Genomic DNA, 23,120 nt, shown 5'->3' on the forward strand with positions numbered 1-23,120 from the left:
TACTCATAGAAAATGGCATAAGTAGCATCATATTTTGTACTTAAAATATGCGTTTAAGTTATAACATTGAGACAATCTACATAAAGTGTTAAATGAAAAAATGCATTTTATCCGTTTGTGAAGTATATACTTCAGAAGGACAAGACTTTCGCACAATTTAAGCCGCGGAAACTCCATATTCCATAAAAATTTGCCCATTTTCCTTTACATAAATTTGATCTTAAAGCCACCAAAACGGAGTGGACTTGCAGAGAGAAACACAAATTTAGCAATGTGACATAACACCAAATTTTAATTTTTGGAATTTATGTTCCATGTTAAATATAAGACCCAACCGAATTTGGAATTAAATCTCATATTTTCCTTACAACATTCTGAACCGTATTTGAGGGCAGGACGATCTTTATGAAGCTATTGTTTTTTAATTCCTTTTATCCGACTGCTCAATCGTGCACCTTATGCAAACCGAGGTGACATTCTGTATCGCAGAAGCGAACAAAGCGAAAACGTTTGTTCTTATGCGATACAGAATGTCAACCCAGACTACCTTTTTTGTTGGATATTATTTTATATTTACATACTTCTGGCATCATCAAAAACGTTATCTTCCTACTCGGGCAGAAATCTATTAGGTACTTTATTCAAGCCCTGCCATAGTACAATTATTGAAAAGTATGTAAATGTTCATCATTCGAAGTTATCTCAATTTTATTGAAAAACTGTTAAAAAGTTGGTAATTATAAAATTTTTGACTTGAATACAAAAAAAAAGAACTAGTTAAAATCCCTATCCACCTATTGTTCTCGTCTTGTGATTTTTCTAATAGACAGACATAAATATCTCCATTCATGCTATGGATACAGGAAGTATTTTTTTTTTTAAACATGAGTACAAGATGACAAAAACTTGGACTAGGTACTATCCAATGAAATTGAAAACAAAATCAAATTTACGACCAGATCAGGTCATACATAAAAAATTACAAGACATTAAAAAACACAAAACAAAAGAAAAATTACGTCAGAAATACGTGCGAGGGTGAAATTTGTTGAAGCGTTCGATGAACTATACAAAAATGCGTCAAATCGTCTTCGCACTGCTTTGAATTGAAATTAGTTCACAGTGGACTGTGGTTTTGTAGTAATTTGTTTAAGAATTTTGTATTCATGCAAAAACCTTATGCACATGAACTTGAATATAATATTTACGTATAGGTATCCACGAAAAGTGATTTCTTTAAATAGACTATCGAATTAGCTTAAAAGTATCAGTTGTTTCAATAACTTCAAAGCAAAATCACTAAGAAAAAAATGGGAAAACTATTCCAAACAATTTTGGTAATTGGTATCGTTGCAATTGCATTGTGCAATGCTACACCAGCCAAATTGGATAAAATCCGGTCAACAAGGAATAGATTCCTTGCTCGTCAGGAAGTCGCTGAAGATATTCCAGCTCAAACTCCATATCCACCAGCTGGATTTCGCCCAGAAGTTGCATTTGATCTTCCAACTGAAGAAAAACCACTCCCACCAACTGAGGGAAAGCTTATTGCACCAACTGAAGAAAAACTTGTTGCACCAGCAAATCATTATCTTCCACCTCTAACTGATCCTGCTATGTTTTATTCTGCACCAGCTGAAGTCTATGGACCACCTGCTGAGACTTATGGTCCACCTGAAATCAGTGATAAAGATGGAAAAAATGTCCCAGAAAATTCAGAAGAAAATAAAGAAAAAGTAACAGAAGAAGCTACAATAGAAGAAACTGTAACGGAAGAAGTGGTAACTGATGAAGAAGAGCAACAAAAACCGATTATAGACGAAGATGAAACTGAAGTAGAGCAAGATAATTTCATTCCTGAACGTTTAGTGCTAGCTAAAAGCACAAATAGCATTAAAGCTGCTAAATTGAAACAATTTGCTCCTCTGACTCGAAAAAATATTCCTGCTCAACAATTCTATTTGATTAATGGATCTTTATATACTTTAGCTTAGATTTTGATTGAGATTTGTAAATGTTTATCTATTTGTTTTGTTATTTAATAAAAAGAACGTGTATATGGTGACTATTTGTAAAACTTGCTATTTGTTTATTTATTAATGTATTGAAAAAAGTCAATTCAATTGAATTGAAGGTCACCGGAAGAGAATATCAACTAACACTGAATACTTGAGCTTGAGAGAGTGGATCCGTTTATCGGCTGTCATTATCGGTATTTCTTTCCACCATTCCTTTGGGAGTAGTCTAAGTTTGTCCATGTCTTGCGGCTGTGAATCTTTAATAAAATTATTTAGTAGAAATAATATTTTATTTATTGTTTAGTCTTTTATTTAGGTAAGTGTTATGAATAAGATCTAAAGTTGTTCGCCTTTGATCCAAAAACGTTCGTATTTGGCCCCAATTTTTTTTTTTCAATTTATATACTTTGATTCAAAGTCTTGAGAGACCATAATGTTATTTATTGTCTAACTCTACGCATAAAGTACATCTAATGTCATATGTGCATTAATTCTTACGTTTTATTTAAATTAAATAAAATATTCATGAAAACCGAGCTCATTTTTGTTCGTTTATATTGCTCATAGTATTTATCCTAGAGTAATATGTTGGCTTTTAATCGCCAGGTTTTTTTTTTTAATTTTGAGTTTACTTTTGTCCTATTTCAATTTTTCTGAGACTTATTTAACAAATGTACTCAAAATCACTCTTTGGATACCTGTAAAACTGGAAACTAAAGTGAACTTGAAACTAAAGTAAAAATGAACAGATTTTTAAATCACTCGGATTAGATTTTAAATGCGCATAACTGTTTTTTTAAAGTAGCGTATTTTTGTAAAAATGGAATCCGGCTCACCACCGCTACTCCACGTCCTCAGCACTTTTTGACCACCGCACCTACGCTGCACCACGTCCGTACTATTGTCATTAATTTCTATTGCGCTGCACCACCGCTGCACCACGTCCACGTTCATTTTGAAAAAAACGAAAAAAATATGAAAAAATTCGCTGTGCTACCGCTGCACCACGACTGCACCATGTCCGCGCCATTTCATTTTGAATGAAAAAGAAATCTATTCTCGTACTAATACAAATGTTTAAGTCGTCTTCAAAGTTATTTTGACCTAAGTAGCAAATTGCCAGTTCGTACAAACATGACTTGGTAGTCGAGTGGTTAAGGGGGGAAAACCCTCTGGACGACAGCTTTTTCAATAATTTTTTATGAAAAACTGAAAGCACTTATTAAAATTTTTAAAAGCACAAGATATTACTGACATTATTAAGTATTGATACAAATTTTTTCAAAGCAAAAAATAACAAAATGGCGGCTCTAGAGCCCTTCAAAGTTGGCGCCTCTAGTTTGCGCCGTGCAACGCACAGGTCCAGGAAACCATCTTGTATCAAAAGGGAAATTTTTTTCCGTTAGATGATATTACTACGCATTGCTTGAACCTAAAATTATTTTTTAAAAATGAAAAATAAAAATTAGAAATAAAAAAAAACTTCTTACAAAGAAGTAGTTAAAAAAATATTTACTGTACAAATTAAATTCAACTTTTAGGTTCATGCAAGGAGTAATTTGCTTCAAATTTCAGGTCGATAGCTTCATTAGTTTTTGAGTTACGTTACGTGTTTCGAGAAAAATGCGTTTATAGTTTTCGTTTTTGTACTGTGGTAGGCTCGGAACGCATGGGTTTCGGGACTATCTTAGGTCTTTTGAGGCTTCATTCAAGGCTAAGACCAATAAAATTGTTTCTTCGGTTGGTAAATGAAATTTTTAGGAAAAAAAATAATAATGCAAAAATAAAAAAATTCCAGAGGGTTTTCCCCCCTTAAGGCGTTGGACTTCTAACTGAAAGTGCTCTGGTCAAGTGCGGTGGTCAAGATTTTTTAAATTTTTTTTCTTTAAAAATACAATTTCTATTTTTACTCGGGTATTTTAAAGATTGTTTATCGATGGTCACACACTTCGTAAAAAAAATCAAATTCTAGATAACAATCTAAAATGACATTACGATGATAGAGAATGCGTTAAAGGTGGGTCTCCCAATTCTAACTGTGTATCTCTATCTCGAGCTGTACCATAACCACTGAAGCTTAGAATTTCTAGTATTCCGTGATTTTAAAGGCTAATTTTTCAATAGTCAGATAAACCTCAGTTAGAGCTTATTCGTAGGAAGGTTTTTTTTATATATTGACATTTATTCTCCTGACGATTGAAAAATCATTGATTTTTTAAAGCTTGTGTATTTTAAGCAACTTTTAAAGAGTTCGAAAATTTGGGTCGATGCATTTAATCTTGTATACTCATGTATTTTTTGTTTTTTATTTTTCTTAAGTTTTCTAGATTATGTTTCGTTATGTTAAAACACCATATATTCAATAAAAAGAAAATGCTCGAGTTCAACAATTTTTTTCGTATCATTATAACTGTATACACATAAATGCAAAATTACTTTTTTAATCTGTGCATAAAACTAAACAAAAAACAAATGTTTACCAAACCGTATCAAGAATTTAAAAAAAAAATCAAAATGATATCAAGTAATATTTTGATAACAATAAATTTATTATGGAACTTTTATAACCACTAACTGACTGGATTTATTATCTCTGACGAAATGCTATATAAATAATTCAACAACTTATTTAAATTTCACCAGTTTCAGAGATTCGTTATCGCTACCAAAATTTATTCATTCATGGATTTATTTTATTTCTCTTTGTTTTTTATTTATATTTTCAGATGTCATCCAGTCAAACGCTGATAGGCACTCGATCAACATAACTCAAAATAAAAAAAATAAAAAAAAAATATTATAATAGACAACGCATTTAGCTTAAAAAATCCGAATGTTAGCAAAAAGTTCAATTATTATTATTAGTATGAAAATGAATATACATTACTGTAGTGTAGATATTAAATAGCATATTTTATAATAAAAAAAAAACAATATGCTATTTCCCACATCGTGTGGCCCTGGGCCACCAGCAACAACAATAATATCCAATGATTTGGATTTGAATGCAAAAGAATGCACCGGATATCAAATGCATAATACTGATGACCACCATCACCGGAAACAGCAAAAACATCAACACCAACAACAACAATTACAACAACAAAACCTACACCAACGTCAATCAACAACAACAATACCATCTTGGATTTTAACTTTAATCGTATTTTTATCTTTATTCAATTTGCATCAGGTCACGGCCGAAAAGAGCAAACAATGTGAGTATCTTTTTTTTTTTATAAAATTCTATAAAATTAAAAAAAAAATTATTTTTTTTTATTTTTTAATTTAAAATTTATCGCAAATGTAAAAACGTATACGACAAGACTTTTTGCACAATAGTGCGAGTGTGGCCTAGTTTGGGTATTGGGTATATAGTTAGGCTCTGGAATTCCTCACTCTTCTTCTTGTTGAATTCAACCCAATTTAATGTATTTTTTTGTTGTTGTTGTTGTTTTTATCTCCTTGGAACTTGGATCACACTTGGCGTAATCTGATTACGAAGAGTATTTCTCTGCAACCAATTTACCCCAAACCCACCCAAGCCCCCCTCTCTCCTATTCCTCTTTTTCTACTCTTACCATCGCAGCAGCAGCATCGAACAGCAGAATTCCTTGAGGACATTTTTCTTTCTGCTCGTTTCCTTTCAGTGAAATATGAAACGAGAGAGGCATCTGGCTGGCATCTAGAAAAATATAAAACTTTTGACAGAATCTTTGTACAATCAAAACTTTTCTATACGTTTTCTCGTTGTACGTACGCCCGAAAAATTAAAAAAAAAAATTAAAGAAAAGAAGGAAAATGCCAAGAATCACTTTTATAGACTGCTAATTACATCCTGTTAATAAAAATAAAAAAAAAAACATACAAAAAAATAATAAGAAAAAGGAAAAATTAAATTCTTTGAAAGTTGTTTTTTTTCAAGAGTTGAGTTTTTTGTTGCTTTGAGTGTGAGAAGACGAAGGAGGCAATTTGGAGGGACTATGGCATGACGATAATGATGGGGGCAATGTTATGTACCTTCTTTGTATGTGTTCACTGTTCACTATAGATGAACTGAACTGGACATGGTGTTTCTTTCTCTTCTTGTTCATTTTTTTTTACTTTCTTTTACTTGTTTTTTTTTAAGTAATCCATTTTCATTGCCCAAGGGTTCGGTATATACTACAACTAGTTTTGTAGATGAAGAATGAGTTCACACAGATGACATAACTATGGCAAACATTTATCTGCACTCCATAATAGAATTCATGGGGTTTGGCCTATTTTTATTAGAGGACAATATCAATGGTGTTATTTTCTTTTTTTTTATTTTATTTCAATTTTCTATTCTTATAACCAAACATTTTTTTTTTTTTTTTACTTTTCTTGAGTGAGTTGAACATTGTTTGTTATCTAATAAATAGAAAATATTTTATAGATTTGATTGTGATAGCTTTGTACTTTTTTGACAAAAGACCACAAATTAAGGCATCAAAAATAAATAGGTACATATCTTACAATCATGAGTTTTAATATTTTTTTTTTTTTTTCAAAAATATAGCCTATAAATAAGGAATTTGATATTGTTTTACATTGAGCACTTTCAGGAAGTATTAGGGACTAGACATTTAGTCAACGTCATTTTGAGAACGGAAAGAAATTTAGGACGACGAGTAAATTGAGTAAGGGGCCATTTCGCTATAGACGATTTTGGGCATAATTTCTAAATTTCAATAGTTGTTACTTTTAGTAGTAATAACAAGTAAAATAACTGTTTTTAATAAAAACAAGCAAAAATGAGGCCAAATTTAATAGAAACATTTGTTTTATTGCGCTTGGGAAGGCTTTAATGCAAAAGAGCTGTTACGAACTGCAAATATCTGGCTTACTTGTTAGATATGTATGTCGTGACACATATCAGGTAGTTATTTGTATAAAGAATATAATATTTTGTTGGTGTATTCCTTTACCGTTACTCATTTTCGATAGCCATTGTAAACGTGTTGCACCCACAGGGATCAGAAATAAATCTGAGCCTTTTGAAAGGTTCTTTAATAACTCTTATTTGTGGCCATTTTTAATAAAGGTCATAAAATAACCTTTATTTAAAAAAAAAAAGAAAAATTTCGATCAAGGTCTGAGAGAAACCTTTGTTTTATATTTTTTTATGTTTCGGTCAGCCAGTGAGATTTATCGCTGAGAGAAAAAAAAAAACAAATCTCATCTGCAAATGTATCAATAAGAACATCGGCCTCCTCAAATATTCGAAATTAAATTGCATTTTTGGTTGGGCTTTTCGTATCAGCAGCGACTCAAATCACAGTGGAAAGGACATTTTCACCTTTGCATTTTATTTTAAGACAAAAGAGATATAATATTGGATCAAAGAACTTTGAGTGTCTATTATTAGTTTAACTTAACATAAACTAAGAAAAAACATCCTTTTTATATTTATTTTTGAAAAAAAAAAACATTTTTGATATATTCGACATTTTCCTTTGAATCAACCATTTTTGGTTTATTTTCAGCGGAAACGGTTAAAGGTTGACCTTTTCCATTTATTTTTTTTTTTTTTGTAAAAATCTCAACCATTGAGAGATATTTTAAGATATAAGAAATAAATCTCAACCGATAACCTTTATTTTTGATTTTTAAAAATAAATCTTAAACCTTAACCGAAACCTATTCAAAGTAATGTGGTAACTTTCAGAGAGAAACCAATTGAAAATAAAGGTTGACTGTTATTTCAGGTCTCTGGTTGCACCAGCGATAGCTTCGAATTTAAATTCATCTTTGTATTTTTTTTCATTGTATTATTTTTCTTATTTATTTTTTATGTTTTAAGATTATTGATTAAACATCATTCAATTTAATATTATATGCAAGTAAAAGTTTGAAAATTTATATTTTTGTACTTAGCTCTAAAAAGGTACGGCCGATTTTGTTGCACCCGCGAACGCACTTTGAACACTTCCTACGACTTACTTATTTAATTTAAATTTTATACCTAAATCAAAATTAAACAAGTTTCAATGTACCCTTCCAAGTTATAGTTAAATTAAAATATTTTTGTGTTTGTTTGTAAATAAACTTCGAATGCTTATAAATGTTGCACCCGCTATAATGGAATTCCTGACTTTTCAGTAAAGTGTTTTAAATAAAATTGGCACCCAACGAAGAACTTAACCATTTTCTTTTTAGAAAAAGTACCCGTAAAGCTATATAAGAAAACAAACTCGTTTTCTCATAGAAACTGGCGCCCAATGCAGCAACCAGTGTTAAAACCTCAATTTGTAAGCTATAAAGACATTCCCAGAAAGTGTTATACAAACGAATGCATATTTTCAACTGATCATGGTAAATAGCGACAGAATATTTTCAAACAAAAAAATATATATGTAGATTTAATTTAAAATTTGTGAAGTCCAATGAACAATTCAGTAAGTTATAAACGAATTTTTTTTTCGAGTGAAAATAGCACTCAAAATATAACCAAACTCAATTGTTCATAGCAACAGGCCACATATATTCGTGATTTACGTAATTTGAGAGCATAAAAAACCTATTAGTAGGTTCTAAGTAAAAAAAAATCCGATTTTTCAATGAAAAATGGCGCCCAACAAAGAATCAATGATGATTTATTTAGTTTCATTACTTCGAGAATTTGTATGTAGAATATCAAAGTATAAAGCATATGGGTAACATAAGCTTAATAGATTTGGTATTAACCTTCTTACAAGGGTAATCACAATTTTAAAAAAGACCTTTATATTCTAAGCTTTACAGTTACCATTATTAAGAAAATAAAAACTAAATTTATTTAAGCAAAAAAAAAAAAACTCCTTATTCAAACTTAAAAGTTTCAAACACACTCATTGAGCTTATCACATTTTGCCAGGAAGATTAGTCCTCGTCCTACTTTATAACTTTTGCAATAGACTGCAGTAGAGACCTTAGAGTTTTGTTCCCTTTTTTTATTGAGAGACAACAACAAGACGAAAAATGAAAAACTTTTCATCGATGTGGCCCAGTTTGAAAAGTACTTTTATGACAAAATACATGAATCAGCTATCAAGGATCACATTTAATGCCCCGCGCCGTCAACTTTAAACATGCAATTTATATTATGGATAATAGAACTTTCATCTCGAGGACCAATTCGCTACAACTAAAATCAGTTACAGTTTATCAAATAAAAAACATAAACTTTATTCATTCAATTCTTTTTTTTTTTGTTCAAATTCTTGGCTTTGAATTCAATATAAGATAAAAAAAAAATTGAAAAAAAAATCTTACAAAAACAATTTTCTCATAAGGACATCTTATCCAATCCTGAAAAAGAAATCTGACAAAAAAAAAAGAATCCGAAGACATTTCTCTAAAGGACAAGATGGTTTTTTTTTTGTTCATTTTTTGTTCTCTGTTCAAGAAAATAATCCTTCAATCATCCCCTTTTGATGAAGGATAATCTTTTGGCTAAATTCTTTCATATCGCATGGGTAAACGAAAAAGAATAACAACAATGGCACGAGCACAAGAACTAACAATAACTAAACACAGAAAGACTCTCTGGCAGACAAAAATGGCATCGCACAGGATATAAATTGATGAAAAACTTAAAAAAAGAAAGAATTTTTTCACAAAAAAAGGACAACCTGGAAAACAGGCGTTATATTAAAGCATAAAAATATATTTTTATTTGTAGAAAGGAAAAGAAAGGCAAAAAATAAAAAAAAGAATCCCACCAAAGATATCGAGAACGAGGCCGTGTCATTATACATACATGGATTTCTGATTTATAAGGAAAAAAAAAAAAAAAATGTGATGATGGTGGTTTGTGTTTTCTGGGTTTGTGATTTTAGCTATGTGATGTAGCAACATTTTGCGGGATCAGAGAGCTGAGTGAGATGAACACATGAACATGAACAACAGCGTAGAGCTATCATCAAGGTACGTAAGAGTCCTTTGATTAGGAGGATGTCATGGAATTTATGTGTCCTTGTACAAAGTCTGGATTTTAACAGACTTTTCGCGTTGGTTTTGCCGTCATTTTATGTTTCATTTCTATTTTTTTTTTTTTCATTTTGTGTGTGCGGGGACCAAAAAGCCCCATGTCTTGTTTTTTTATTTTGAAATGTGAGTCTTTGCAATGGCACACTATACTCGTATATGATATAGCAGTCACGGCATATAAAACTCACCATCATCAGGATACACATTATATTCGCCCACCCGACCCAAGGAAGATTGATTACGTTCGCACAGGAGTTTGAGTTTCAAAAAAGTTGATTGTATTTTTCACAACAAAAACAGCAACAGCAACAAAAAAAAAAAAATATATAAAAATGAACGAAAACGAAACAATCGTAATTATCCTAACAATTTGTGATTGAAGTTCTTCGTGTGCTTTTGAAGCGAAACAAAGTTTTTATGTTTAATTGTCCAAAATAACAACAACAACAACAAGAAAACAAAACAAAAATAATAAAAGAAGTTTTGGCTTGGAAAATTGTTGATTGATTTTGTTTCCTAAGGGGGGAAGTTATATGTAGGTTATTATGGCGCCATTGACGGTTTAAAGGAAATAATACCTCTAATCTTGAAAGCTATATGTATGTAATTTAGAGTATTAGCGTCAAATAATTTCAGGGATAAGCTTTTTGCTCCGGTGAATAAGTGAGAAAGTGACCCCAGGAAATAATTTTTGGTATAACTTTGGTTTTGTGAAATCTCGATAGAATTTAAGTTTTGTTTAAAAAAAAATATAATTGAAATGAAATATTTAGGAGGTTGGCTTTGAGAACTGCCCACAAAACGCCTTTCAAAAAATATAAAAGAACATTTTCTAATTTATGTCTACATATTTTTGCTCCATAAGTCAATCATTAAATAGGTAGTCATTTGCTTACAAATGTCCAAAATGGATTATAATCTCAAACCTATCTTCAAATCATTGTTGCAGACAATTTTCTAAGCTCACAATAAGTAATTGGATGAAAATACGTCTTCTTGCTGTAAATTGACTTTGACGTTAGTATGCCGAAACAATTTTTTTTCCTGGTACACTAGGGTGTATAAGTACTTTTTTTACGTTTTATTGTTTGTGATAAAAATATGTGAATTTTCTTAAGTTCAAAATAAATAAATAAATCGAATTGCTTACCAAAAAACAAAAACTTTATCTTTTTTTAATTTTTCTGTGTGGCTTTATTTTTTAACATCGAAAAAAAAAACATAGGTACTCTCGTTTGTGAACTATAGAAGATTATTTGCTGTGGAATTATTAAAAAAAATTATAGTTTAGTAAAAAATATACTTAAAATCGTAGAAAAAATACTTTAAATCAATGTAAATTGAAATAATTTGGAACCGAACACAACTTTTTTTTTTAAATTAAAATGAATGATTTTTAAATGAAACAACTTTTTAACAAAAAAAAACTTCATTAACTGGAATTTGAAGTTACGTCCTTTGAATTACTGATCATGTGCTCAACAAACTATCGGTTTAAAATCACTTAGCCAGATTTCCATTTTAATGCTAGGGTTGATAAAAATTTAAGTACCTACATGTACAGCAATTTAAATAAGTTCGATTGGATGTAATTTTTTCAACGTAATCAAGTGTGATCATTTTTTCTCATTATAGTTTTTAAGAGACGTAATTTTTTAACTTTTACCAATGAACAAAGGAGAATGGGCATATTGAACGTTTGGCGGCCAGTAATGAAATTGGTATCAAATGAAAGAACTATAACGTAGTAATCTTGAATATCCGACCAATGGAACTCAAAATATAAGCTTTTAAAGCCAACCACTTAGGGATTTTGTTTTTGAGATTTCAAAAGGAAAAAACAAACAAATAATTGAAAAAATAAGTCTTAAAGTAGACTCGAAATTGATGTTTTAAAAAGGAAATATTATGGGTTCTATTGGTATGATATCCAAGATAAAGGTCTTCAGGCTCAAAATGCATTTTATCCGTTTGTGAAGAACGTTAGAAGGATAAAACTTCTGCACAATGTATGTAAGACTTAACTACATCAAAAAATAACAAAATCGTTCTTGGCCGCGGAACGTCCAAGTTTTATACAAAATTGCCCTTTCTCCTTTGAGGAAAAACTTTCTATCATATCTCTAAAGCTATAATGTTTATAATTTATATTTAACAATATAAAAAAAAAGTTTTTGGTTTAAATATGCAGGTTTTTTAAATAAATTGCTTGAAAGAAACTTTGTTGAAATTTCGTTTTAACATGGTAATTAACCCTCTGTAGGCACACCTCTTTTTTGCGAATTTGGTGTATACTTTTTCATGTCGCTAGAACTTTTTTCTGTCTCACTATTTTATAGAGAATCATATATGAAATTGATGTAGAATTTTTCGAGGAATTCGAATATTGTATTCACAATATTGTATTCAAAGAAAGGTATTTTCACTCTTAAAAAGACACTTTTTTGTGAACACCTTTCATTTTTGTCCTGCCAAATTCGCACCCGTGTGCCGACAGAGGGTTAATTTAAGCTTCGTTTTTTAACAATATTAACAATATAATTGTCTAAATCAGTTGTAAAATTTAAAATTTTTTTAATGACGATTTAAAATAATTGTTCATTCAAATAAATTATTATTAACTATCACAATAACTTGCTCTTCTTTAAAAGTCGGAGAAGAAAAATTTTCACTAAACTGTGCTCGCCAACTATTCCATGAAAATGACAGATTTTATAACAATTTTTATTTATTTGCAAAACACAAAAACTTTTTTCATTCTGTGCGGAACAGTTTCATTATAAACAGAGCAATAATCAATTTCTTGAAATGGCAAAAATCAAATTTGTTATATGTAAACGGCTCTAACAATTGGGATGAAAAGATAAAAAAAAATTGCTTTAGTCATCTTTAAAACGACGGTTTTTTCAAGAATAATGAGAATCAATCGAAAACGTTTGGAAAAAGGCTTACGCATATACATATACGGTTAAAAAAATAAATGAACGTACAACTTAGGCGGAAGAAAAGGCACACACATTTAAGAAGACACAGATACAAATATCCTTCAGTGTCAAAAATAATTCCAATGATTCAGCTGCTACTTATGTAAAAAAATTATTACCGAAGACAGGTTTTCTAATTTATGGACTTAATTTGAACCGAGTAGCCCAGTCGAATTAAACATTTCAAATGGAAAAAATTAGATCGTGCAATTTTTTTTCATAGGACGGTAGAGAGAGCTTAAAACCAGTTTTTCGGGAAAATCGACCTTGTGCTTAAGCCGCCATCTTGGTTTAAAGGTAAAATACGTTTTAGCGAATAACTCGGCCATTTTTAACTTTTGACAAAAATTATATATATAAAACTTGTAGAAAATTTTATTTTCTATAACTTTTATCTTAATAAATTTTTCTATATGACCCATATTTTTCGAGTTAATTTGAAAAAACTATACCTCTACTCTGCTTAAACTTTTTACCCGCTTGATTATAGTTTTCAGGATCAACGCAATATGGGAGTGTTTTATATGTTTTTGGATATAATAAATCTAGCTGCAATGTCACTCACTCTCTCTTTTAAGCTTTTATTATAAACAATTGGTCATATCTCAGGGATTATTGAACCGATTTGAAAAATTCAAAGACTTAATTGTCTTGCTAGACATCAGTTATAATATTTACTAATTTTGTTTAAAACGACACTTACCGATTTTGAGATAGTTCTTTTTGTTTATAAAATTTCAGGAATTTGCAAAAACTAACATTGCAGCTAGATTTATCATCCCCAAAAACATATAAAAACACTCCCATATTGCGTTGATCTTAAAATCTATATTCAAAGCGGGTATAAAGTTTAAGCTGAGTAGGGGTATAGTTTTTTCAAATTAACTCGAAAAATATGGGTCATATAGAAAAATTTATTAATATAAAAGTTATAGAAAATTTTCTACAAGTTTTACATATATAATTTTTGTCAAAAATTAAAAATGGCCGAGTTATTCACTAAAACGTGTTTTACCTTTAAACCAAGATGGCGGCTTAAGCACAAGGTCGATTTTCCCGAAAAACTTGTTTTAAGCTCTCAGTGATCCCCTCTATCGTCCTATGAAAAAAATTGCACGATCTAATTATTTCCATTTCAGCTTAATTTTTTGTACATCCCGACTGGGCTAGACTAGCATTTTTCAAATTGGGTTTAAAGAATACACCTGGTATTCATAAAATGCAACAAACCCACCTAATACCTGTATTCTTCTCCTTCAAGTAGGGAATATTTTCATATAATGTTCTTGTTCTCATTATACACAATACGTTTGCAGTAAAAAATCAAAATATAGATCACATTCATTAATCATTTCACTAAATTTATTGATTTCCGTCAAACTTTTTGACGCTACCTCAACTATTTCTCTATTTAGAGCACACGAAACGAAACTCCTAAAAGATTGTTAAGCGGGATCCGCCAACAACTGAATTCGTTTAGAATTTTTCTCACAGTTAAATTGAAATTACGATTAAAAATTAACATAATAATTATGTATAATAAAATACAATTAATTCCAAACCACTCTCTTTTCAGTTCAAAGTACTATTTAACCCATGAATACATACATACATATATAAATATAGACTTTCTCCAAAGTTCCTACATAGTTCCTATTTATCCTCCAAAAAACTTCCCTTATAGAAGAAGAAGTATTTATCTATATAGTAGATTGGAATAGGTAGTAGACATATTTGTCTGTGTCAGTTATAGAGTATTCTTCGTGCAACAAACTTAGCTCAAACAATTAGTCAAAAGTGTACGAGCTGAGCTACACACAATGAAACAGAGTACTTGTCGTACCAATTCATTTTGTTATGTGCGCCTAGGAAGGGAAGAACTTTCTCTAGGTTTTATACTTTTCTTTCACTTCCACTTCCACTTTTCCAATGCCTTCTATTTCCACATCTTTTAACGGCCACAAAACGACAAACTATATTTCATTCTGGTTAAAATTATATCAGTGAATAGATAGGTAAGTGGAGGACGAAGCGAGGGTCGAGTTGTCGAGAGGAGCTGTCTCTTTTATATCTATACAAAAACCTTATAGATGGTTATAGGCAGAGCATTTAAAACTCTTAAAAGGATGTGAAAAGGAACTTCTAAAACTTGATGCTGCATCTGCTATTACGGTTGCTATAACATTTTCTACCCTTACCCGTCACCAAAAACCCTTTTCGTCGTTTCGTTTTTTGGTTTTGAACTGTTCACCCAACCGTCTGTCGATGGTCCAACACCTTTACCGCTTCAGCTTGAGATACAGCATCGACATGGACCGACACCGCACCATCGTCATCAATCTGCTTTTACTCGCACCCACTCGCTCACTCACGATTGCTTTTCTATCTTAATTAGTGGCAAACGTAAAATTACATCATTAAAAGTTCCGCCCCATGATTGCAGAGTTTAAAATCGGGTCTCGGTTCGGGTGGAGGCCTGGGAGAGTGGTGAGAGATGAGATGGGGAATTGCATGGACTTTCTGTGAGCCCGCAAAGATATGTCGAAGGTGTTACATGAGGTAGAATTTACACCTGCAAATGATGAGCACTTTCCGTAAGGTGCACGGGTGCTGAAAAGGGAGGGGTAGATGGGGGGTGAAGGCGATTGCCGATGAAGGGGAAACGAGGCAGTTTGAGATCCTTTCAATGCCGACATAGAGGATGTTTGCCAATTAAATTTGTTGCAGGAAATTCTCGGTCTCGCGTGGAAATTTCTTTTTTTTTCTGGTACCTGCTTCTGTTATTTCGGCGGCAAGACTACATTTAGCGCGGAATGGGGAATACAAAATTATCATTTAAATTACTACGGAAATTATGGTTGGCTGAATTGGTAGCTTGGTGTTATTGCTGCTTCTATAGCGCTCCTATAAGGCTCCTGCTTTTGAAGGAAAGGTATAGTACCGAAGATAAATGCCGGTGTCTTGTTCTTTTATATACCTTTGGAAGAAGACTGTGTGAAAAGGAACATTTCCTTTCCTTATAGAGCTTTGTTTTATGAATTCAATAGATCTAAGTTTTTCTGTTTGAAAAAAAGGAAGTTACTCTTTCTACTGAACGTTGATTTTATTGTAATTACCTATTATTTTTTTTTTTATTACAGATTACATGCATTCATTGTGTAAGAATCATTTTCTACAACAATTATATAGAAAAATCGATGGTGCAGTATTGTGGTCACAAAATGAACGCAATCTTGATTGCATTATAACATTCCAAACGCATTCGATATTGCAAAGATTTATGCTGAGATTTGATATGTTGCAACTAGATTGCAATGATCATTTGTATGTTTATGATGGAGCGCATGCTGTGGCAACACCAAAGGTAAGTGAAAAATTAAAATAATAATAACATTTTTAAAAATTACTTTGATAATTAAAAATAATAAGCTAAACATACTCATAAAACGGTTCTGAATTATGAGTTATGAATATAATGTACATATATTACATGGATTCGTTACGGGTGTGACACATTTACTCATAGCTTTATTGAAAACTCACCCATTCTTCAATATTAGTAGAATGAAAATTTAGTTATCTAAAAATGGTACCATAATTAATTGAAAATATACTTGACTTACAGCCCGATTTTCCTCCATCAGTCAGAACACAAGAGAGTCACAAATCTTCTATAGAACAGGTCACATTTAAATTTTCAAAGTAACTTCACGAATAATAAATGCTTTTTTTTTGACTCTCACAACTTGTGATTGTGGGGGAGAATCGGGGTATTAGTTTCAACATTCAATTTAGTTGTGTTATGGGTGTGACATGACAAAAACTTTTGAATTGAAAAGGAAACTAAAAATTTATAAGACGAACATTTATCAAACATATTAGTTTATATGAGGCCATAAGAGCCATAATAGTTCCTGAATTGATTATTGAACTTTTCTCTTTACTTTACTTATGAAGCTAAAACTTGGATTAATTGTTGAAAAAAAAAAAAATTTTCGAAAATTTCGAATTTCGAAAATCGTTGGAGCCATTTTTTTTAAATAATTTTTTATATATAAAAATGTTCAAACATTTTACAAAATATTATTCAACACATAAAAACTAAATTTCGATAAAACTGATCAACCCGTTTTCAAAAAATTTTGAAATACTTTTTAAAATTCCAAAAATGTGTTTTTATCGTTTCTTAATACAAATTTTGGCCGAATTCAGGGGTCGAATTACGGCATACGTTCGTTAACGTATGGTTGCTATGTGTATCTATCGTTTTCTAATAATTAAATAGAGACGGAAAAAGTCAAAACGCAGGCACAAGGGATTTATAATGTCCTCAAAAATGTTTTTGGTAAAAGGGTGTTTTTTTGAGAGGTTGAGTTAGTGTGAGAAAAAATCAATAACATCTGACATTAATTTTGTTAATTTTTTAAAATTGGAGAAAAGGTTTATTTTATCATAATAATAGAGAATTTAAGCGGTTTATAGAGTTATTTGAGTGAAAGGGTGTTTTTTTTTTTTTTAAGAAAAGATGAAATTCAGAACTAGTACCAATAACTCTTATTACAAATATGATACCCCAGTGAAAATTGGTAAAAATGTTTCATTCACCACAGGCATCAAGGCTGTAAACAAAAATATTTAATGTCAAAGGGTGTTTTTTTTTTTTTTGAGAAACAAGAAAAATCCGTGATAAGTCCGATATAATTAATGGAGTAAAAGGTACCCTTACAAACTTTATTGCAAAAGGAATTATGAATAAAATAAGTATTTATAAATACATATAAATCCCAGGTTTTGAAAAAAAAAAAAATAAATAATATTAATAATACCCTATTGAACTTTTGCAATTATGTTATTTTTGGGATTGGAATCAAGAATCTAAAGTGTCTATAAGAATATCATTGTTAAAGGGGTATTTTTCTATCGTAGAAATAATTTATGGGCCACCCTAATGAAATTTTCCAACAACGATGTGATATAAAGCAAAATTAAAGAGACTAAAAGGTTGTTTTTTACAAGAAGGAAGTAAATTCTGTAGTCTTGCAGTCAGACAGCACCCTTAAAAACTTCTTGGACCCTTCTTTCGGAATGAATGGAGGCTTCAATTTGTGTTTTATTGGTATCACAATTTTATTGGAAACTTATTCTTAACACTCTTTGAATGCGTCTTGCAATCACAAATCCCCTCTAAAAAAACATTTGAACTAGCGCATTTATTTTGAAAAGGGAAAATTGTATCATTTGTGAAATGTTTATTTATGCTATCACAATTTATTGTACGCACAGTCAAATTGCGTCAAAAAAAAACGTATGTGTGAACCGCGGGCTTTATGGCTACCTACTGTTGCAGTTGCAGCTGTTTCATGGATAACAATAGCAATAGCATATTTGGAGGGGCTAGTAAAATTTTACTCTATTCATTGACGTTGATAAGCTAAAAATCTACAATTGGGTGAAGCAATTCATGTGGGCGAGGTAGCGCAGTATATAGTGTACTAGCCTCTGAACTCGCTTAGTCTGATTCAATACTCAAGTGTGACGGAAAAAGTGTGATAGAAAATTACTAAGACTCAAAAGCCTCAAATAAATGGAATAAAGTTCACCAAATATACAACAAAGTCATAATTTATTCACTCTCCATTAATTTTAAAGCCCCTATCATACATGAGAAAACTGTCAAATCTCCTTAAAAATTTTGACATTTGCTATTTAAAATGGCAACTTTAAATTTAATGGAGTGTGAATGACTTTCAACTAAGACCTAAATTCAGGATAGGTTTCTATCAAGCATTATTAATGTTCTCCCGGATTTCCCATTCCCTTTCAAAATATTATCGTATTACCCTTGAATTTTACTCATAAACACTCATAATTCACCATCATTTTTTAATCACAAACCCTAATCAACAAAACAAAATACAAAAAAAAAACAAGCAAACCACTCACCTCATTCTTCAAAAAACAAAAGCACAAGAAAACATTAAAAAGAAAAAAACAAAAATTTTTTTAAATGAAGTTAATCCGTCTTCGTCGCTACTTGACATAAATACCTTACTTCACTCATGATGCGTTCCAAAGAGAAGGCTAAGTACTAAAAAACAAACGCTTAACAGGTCGCTTCGCATGAACACAAAAAAAAAATTAAGGTTAAGACCGAATTTCCACAAAATCTTCACTTTCTCTTTTTCGCAATTTTTTGTACTTCTACTTGCTTGTGCCATATATATCCAAAACCCAAAGTCTTCTTCTATGAATTTTTTATAGAGAAACAAAATATCCTACAACCAACTGAATCAGAAAAAAAAATTCACCTAAGCCTTCTCAAGTTCTGTTTATATGTCTCCACATGTTTAAATCCTTCGAAATCCTTTCCTATCCCAAATGCCTCCAAACCAACCATATATAATATAAATAACGAATACAAGAAGAAAAAAGTATATAATCAGTCCTAACTACGTCTATTAGATGTCATCTACGCGGTTTTAACATCTAACTTCTATCAGTTTTTTATTTGTGCTGTTGCGATGTTGTTGTTGTTGTTGTTGTTTTTGTTGATGTATGAGTTTATCCTTGAGAGAGTACTACTTCTGGGACGACCAAGGACCATGAGAGAATAAACGAAAAAAAAAAAAACATAACGAGAGAGTTAAATTCTCGCTATGTGATATGATGGAATGGTAGCAATTTTATGCCCCAGGAAAGAGGTATGAGTTGGGTTGGGTTGGGTTGGGTTGAGTTGAGTTGGTCGTTGGGATGAGAAGGCCTGATGGGATGCTTGCGTTTCTGTTGCTGCTATGTGGTTTTCTGGAATAGCAAGGAAGAACGTAGTTTCGTTCGGGGAAATATTTTCTCTAAGTGTATCTAAAGGCAGTTTTTTTTGTTTTTTTTTTGTTTTTTGTACTTTCTTGATATTTACTTATTTTCTTGTTGCATATTTTTTCTATACTCTTGCGAATGCGTTTCTTAGCTTGAGGGCCTTTTGCAGAACTGAGAACTGAACGGAAGCCGTAGCAAAGCTCTTGGGAATAGACAAAAACTTCTTTGCTAAGCGCCGAGCATATAAAAGGGATTTGCTAGAACGAAACTAACGAAAGTTTTGTTGTTTTTTCTTTCCAAAAAAAATAAGCTCATCGTTCCTTTTTGGCTTTGGCCATAATAAAATTTTCTTCTTCGCAGAATGTGAAACAATATGAAGAAAATGTTTTCATTTCAAGGCTTTTTAGCCTTTAGATTAGGTTTTTTTTTTTTTTTTTGGGTGGAAGCCTCTTTTATTCGGCAAACGGGTATGATGGAATTTGTAACAATGGAGAACTTATATATTTTGTCGACAAAAATTGGCGGTGGTGGCGGGCGAAATATGGCATGATGTCGAGGAAGAATGGTGCGGATATTTTATTTATTTATTTATTTTTGTTCTCTTTGTTGGCCCAAATGCAACAGATATTTTTTTTGGATATAATGGAATTTTTTTTTCCATTTATTTATTGTTCGTTTTCTAATGCCAAACAATGGGATTAAAATATTGTCATAAGGTATGAATAGATAGATAGAAAGAGAGAGATAGAAATAGTAGGGCATTTTCATCTTCTATCTACAAGTTTTGTTAATTGAAATCAGACAAAAACCGACAATGCCTTTGTGGAAACTCAAATCGTGACCTATTTCGTTACGGTGGCTTTCAGAGTTGGTGATGAGTATAGTCGAAAAATATATAGAAAACAAAAATATAATGGAAAAAAAAAAATAAAATCAGATAAAGTGGATGGATGACTAAAAGCTGATATAGAAGGCTCTATGGTAGCTATTGTGTAGGTTTGATTGGCGTAAATATGGCATTATTTTTCTTTCAAATCTATATGATGAGGCACATCACCCTGTCAGAGTATAGAGATACTATCCAAAAAGTTCTATATTTTCATGTTTAGGGGTAAACCTTTTATATCTACCTTAAAGGTAAGAGAGATTCTTATGAGTGATTATGAAAGTGACATTTTGACAGATACAGGATACAGACAGATATAAATACGAATCTCAACACAGAGAATATACATACACTGAGATTGGTTATAGCTATTTTTAAAATGTCTGGATTTTTCAATGGATTTATTAGAACTTTAGTCACAGGTTATAATATAACATTTTGGATATTTAATAACATTTTTATATACGACGATATGCTTGTCATCTATAAATATAATCACAAATGAATGGATTATTTCTTATAAGAATAGAGACTTATTGATTAAATTTTATTCGTTAAGTCCAAAAGTGTTATAAGTGGTTAACTTTAAAGTAGATAAAGGTAAAGATTATAGGAGTTAAAGTAAATGTTAATAAGTTTCCGGTATATAGTTGAAAGTTGAGAAAATTTTCATATTTTGATCAATATCTTGTCGTGCACATTTTTGTTGATCCAGACGAAATCCAAAACATTGAAAAACGATTTTGTGTTCGAGACGTGCTGAATTAGTTGATCACCAGCAAAACTAGCCTGTATATATTTTTGAAAGAGACAGACTACTCATGAGCAGACGACAACGATAATTAATCTAGCAATACCAACAAAGCTAGCCTCTAGTTGTAAACTACTCATGAGTAGATGATCCATTAAATTTTCTACTACTCATACTCATAAAAATACTTCAAACAATTTTGAAATGACAATTCAAATTATTGGGCGGCATAACAGAAATGTGAAATTTCCTTTATTTGACAGTGTTTCAATTTAATTTAAAATGAGTCTGTAAAAAAGAGTTCAGAGATTTTCAATGAGTTTAAAATGTTCTACTTATGACGTTTTTAATTGGCAATCTGGAAGCAAAAATAAGAAATCTGAATGCGTTCAATTGTGCAAAACTGACATTTCGGATTCCAAAAAAAAGGGAATTTCTCTTTTGGTTTTAAAAACATACACAGAAGCAGAATCACTCACACATTCATAGATTCTTCCTTAAGCCTGGTACGCTGCTCGCGCTAAAATTTAGCTGAGATAAAATTCCCATACAAGTTAGCGATAACTTGTATGGGATCCATTTTATATCGGCTAAAAATTTTCGATAACTTGTATGGGAGCTAAAATTTAGCGCGAGCAGCGTACCAGGCTTTAATGTTTGTAGCACAAAAACAAATGAAATTTGGTGCGAATACACATATATGTGACACATGTCAAACTCAACCAATACATTCACACCAAACTTTAGATTCTTCGGAATAAAAAAAAAAAAACTGTTCAATTGGGATTCCGAATCGAAGAACAATTCCGGATTGTCAATTAAAAACGCCATTACAATGAAGTGCAAGTGACATAAATGTCAAATTAAGTTGGTAGAGTTAGGCCATTGTGAATCATGGTATAAGAAGACAAAGGTAATATCATAAGAGTCGCCATTTTATTGGAGTAGGTAATAAGTTTTTGACGTTTAATTTGGCAAAGTGAAAAGCAACAACAATTTCCAAGACAAATTTGTTAACAACAACTATTTCAATAAGGCAGCTGTCAAAAACTTAGGAAGCCATCTTTTTCTTCTTTCTTCTCTTGATACTACCTTCTTTTTTTATACCATTATTGTGAACACCGTCTTTGAGAGAGGACAACAAGAAACTTTTATTAGAATTAGAATCTTTAAAATCATTTTTGAAGAGAATTTCCTCTTGAATGTGAACGAAAACATGCGGACAAATGACAGCTCAGCGGGTTGGTTCTCAATGTGTGAAGCTATAGAGTGATACATTTACTGAGCTTAACGTTGAATCGTCGGTATATGGAAAACTGAAATCAGGGGTGGAATCGGATAACGCGATAGTTGAGTTTAGAGCTGTTTGCTGAAACGAAACTGAAGGATTTAAGTAAGTTTACACAGAAGTAAAAGTAGGGAATAAGATTTAATATTCTACTAAACTATTTAAGTTTCGTTTCAGCAAATAGGTCTTATAGTCAAAAAACGACAATTTTGCTCCATAATTTGTCAATTTTATTGACTATCAACTATTATAGCGTTAGCCGATTCCACCCTAGATGTTCATTATGATCAGATCTTGACATTTCGATAATTTTTTTAAATTTTGTATAAGTTACTGGTAGACCAGAATGATGTAGCTGTGGCTTGTGTCTTGTGTCGCTGTCAAA

General features: G+C 31.2%; 2 protein-coding genes across 2 annotated transcripts in view; both read left to right on the forward strand.

Moving 5' to 3' along the window:
- LOC129918307 (uncharacterized) overlaps positions 1–23,120 on the forward strand; it is a 39,660-nt gene that overhangs the window by 10,097 nt on the left and 6,443 nt on the right. The window contains exons 2-3 of the mRNA XM_055998774.1: positions 4,745–5,236; positions 16,138–16,361. Coding sequence (XP_055854749.1) covers positions 4,954–5,236; positions 16,138–16,361 — 507 coding nt within the window. The 5' untranslated portion in view covers positions 4,745–4,953. The remainder of the gene's footprint in view (positions 1–4,744; positions 5,237–16,137; positions 16,362–23,120) is intronic.
- LOC129919384 (uncharacterized) lies at positions 1,311–1,994 on the forward strand. The gene has a single exon (XM_056000244.1). It carries the CDS (start codon positions 1,311–1,313, stop codon positions 1,992–1,994), a length of 684 nt encoding a protein of 227 aa, XP_055856219.1.

This window comes from Episyrphus balteatus, chromosome 4 (genome assembly GCF_945859705.1).
Source record: "Episyrphus balteatus chromosome 4, idEpiBalt1.1, whole genome shotgun sequence".
Taxonomy (NCBI): Eukaryota; Metazoa; Arthropoda; class Insecta; order Diptera; family Syrphidae; genus Episyrphus; species Episyrphus balteatus.

What these genes read in the sequence shown, in the direction of transcription:
- LOC129919384 (XM_056000244.1), top strand. Translation starts at nt 1,311, where the DNA reads ATGGGAAAACTATTCCAAACAATTTTGGTAATTGGTATCGTTGCAATT.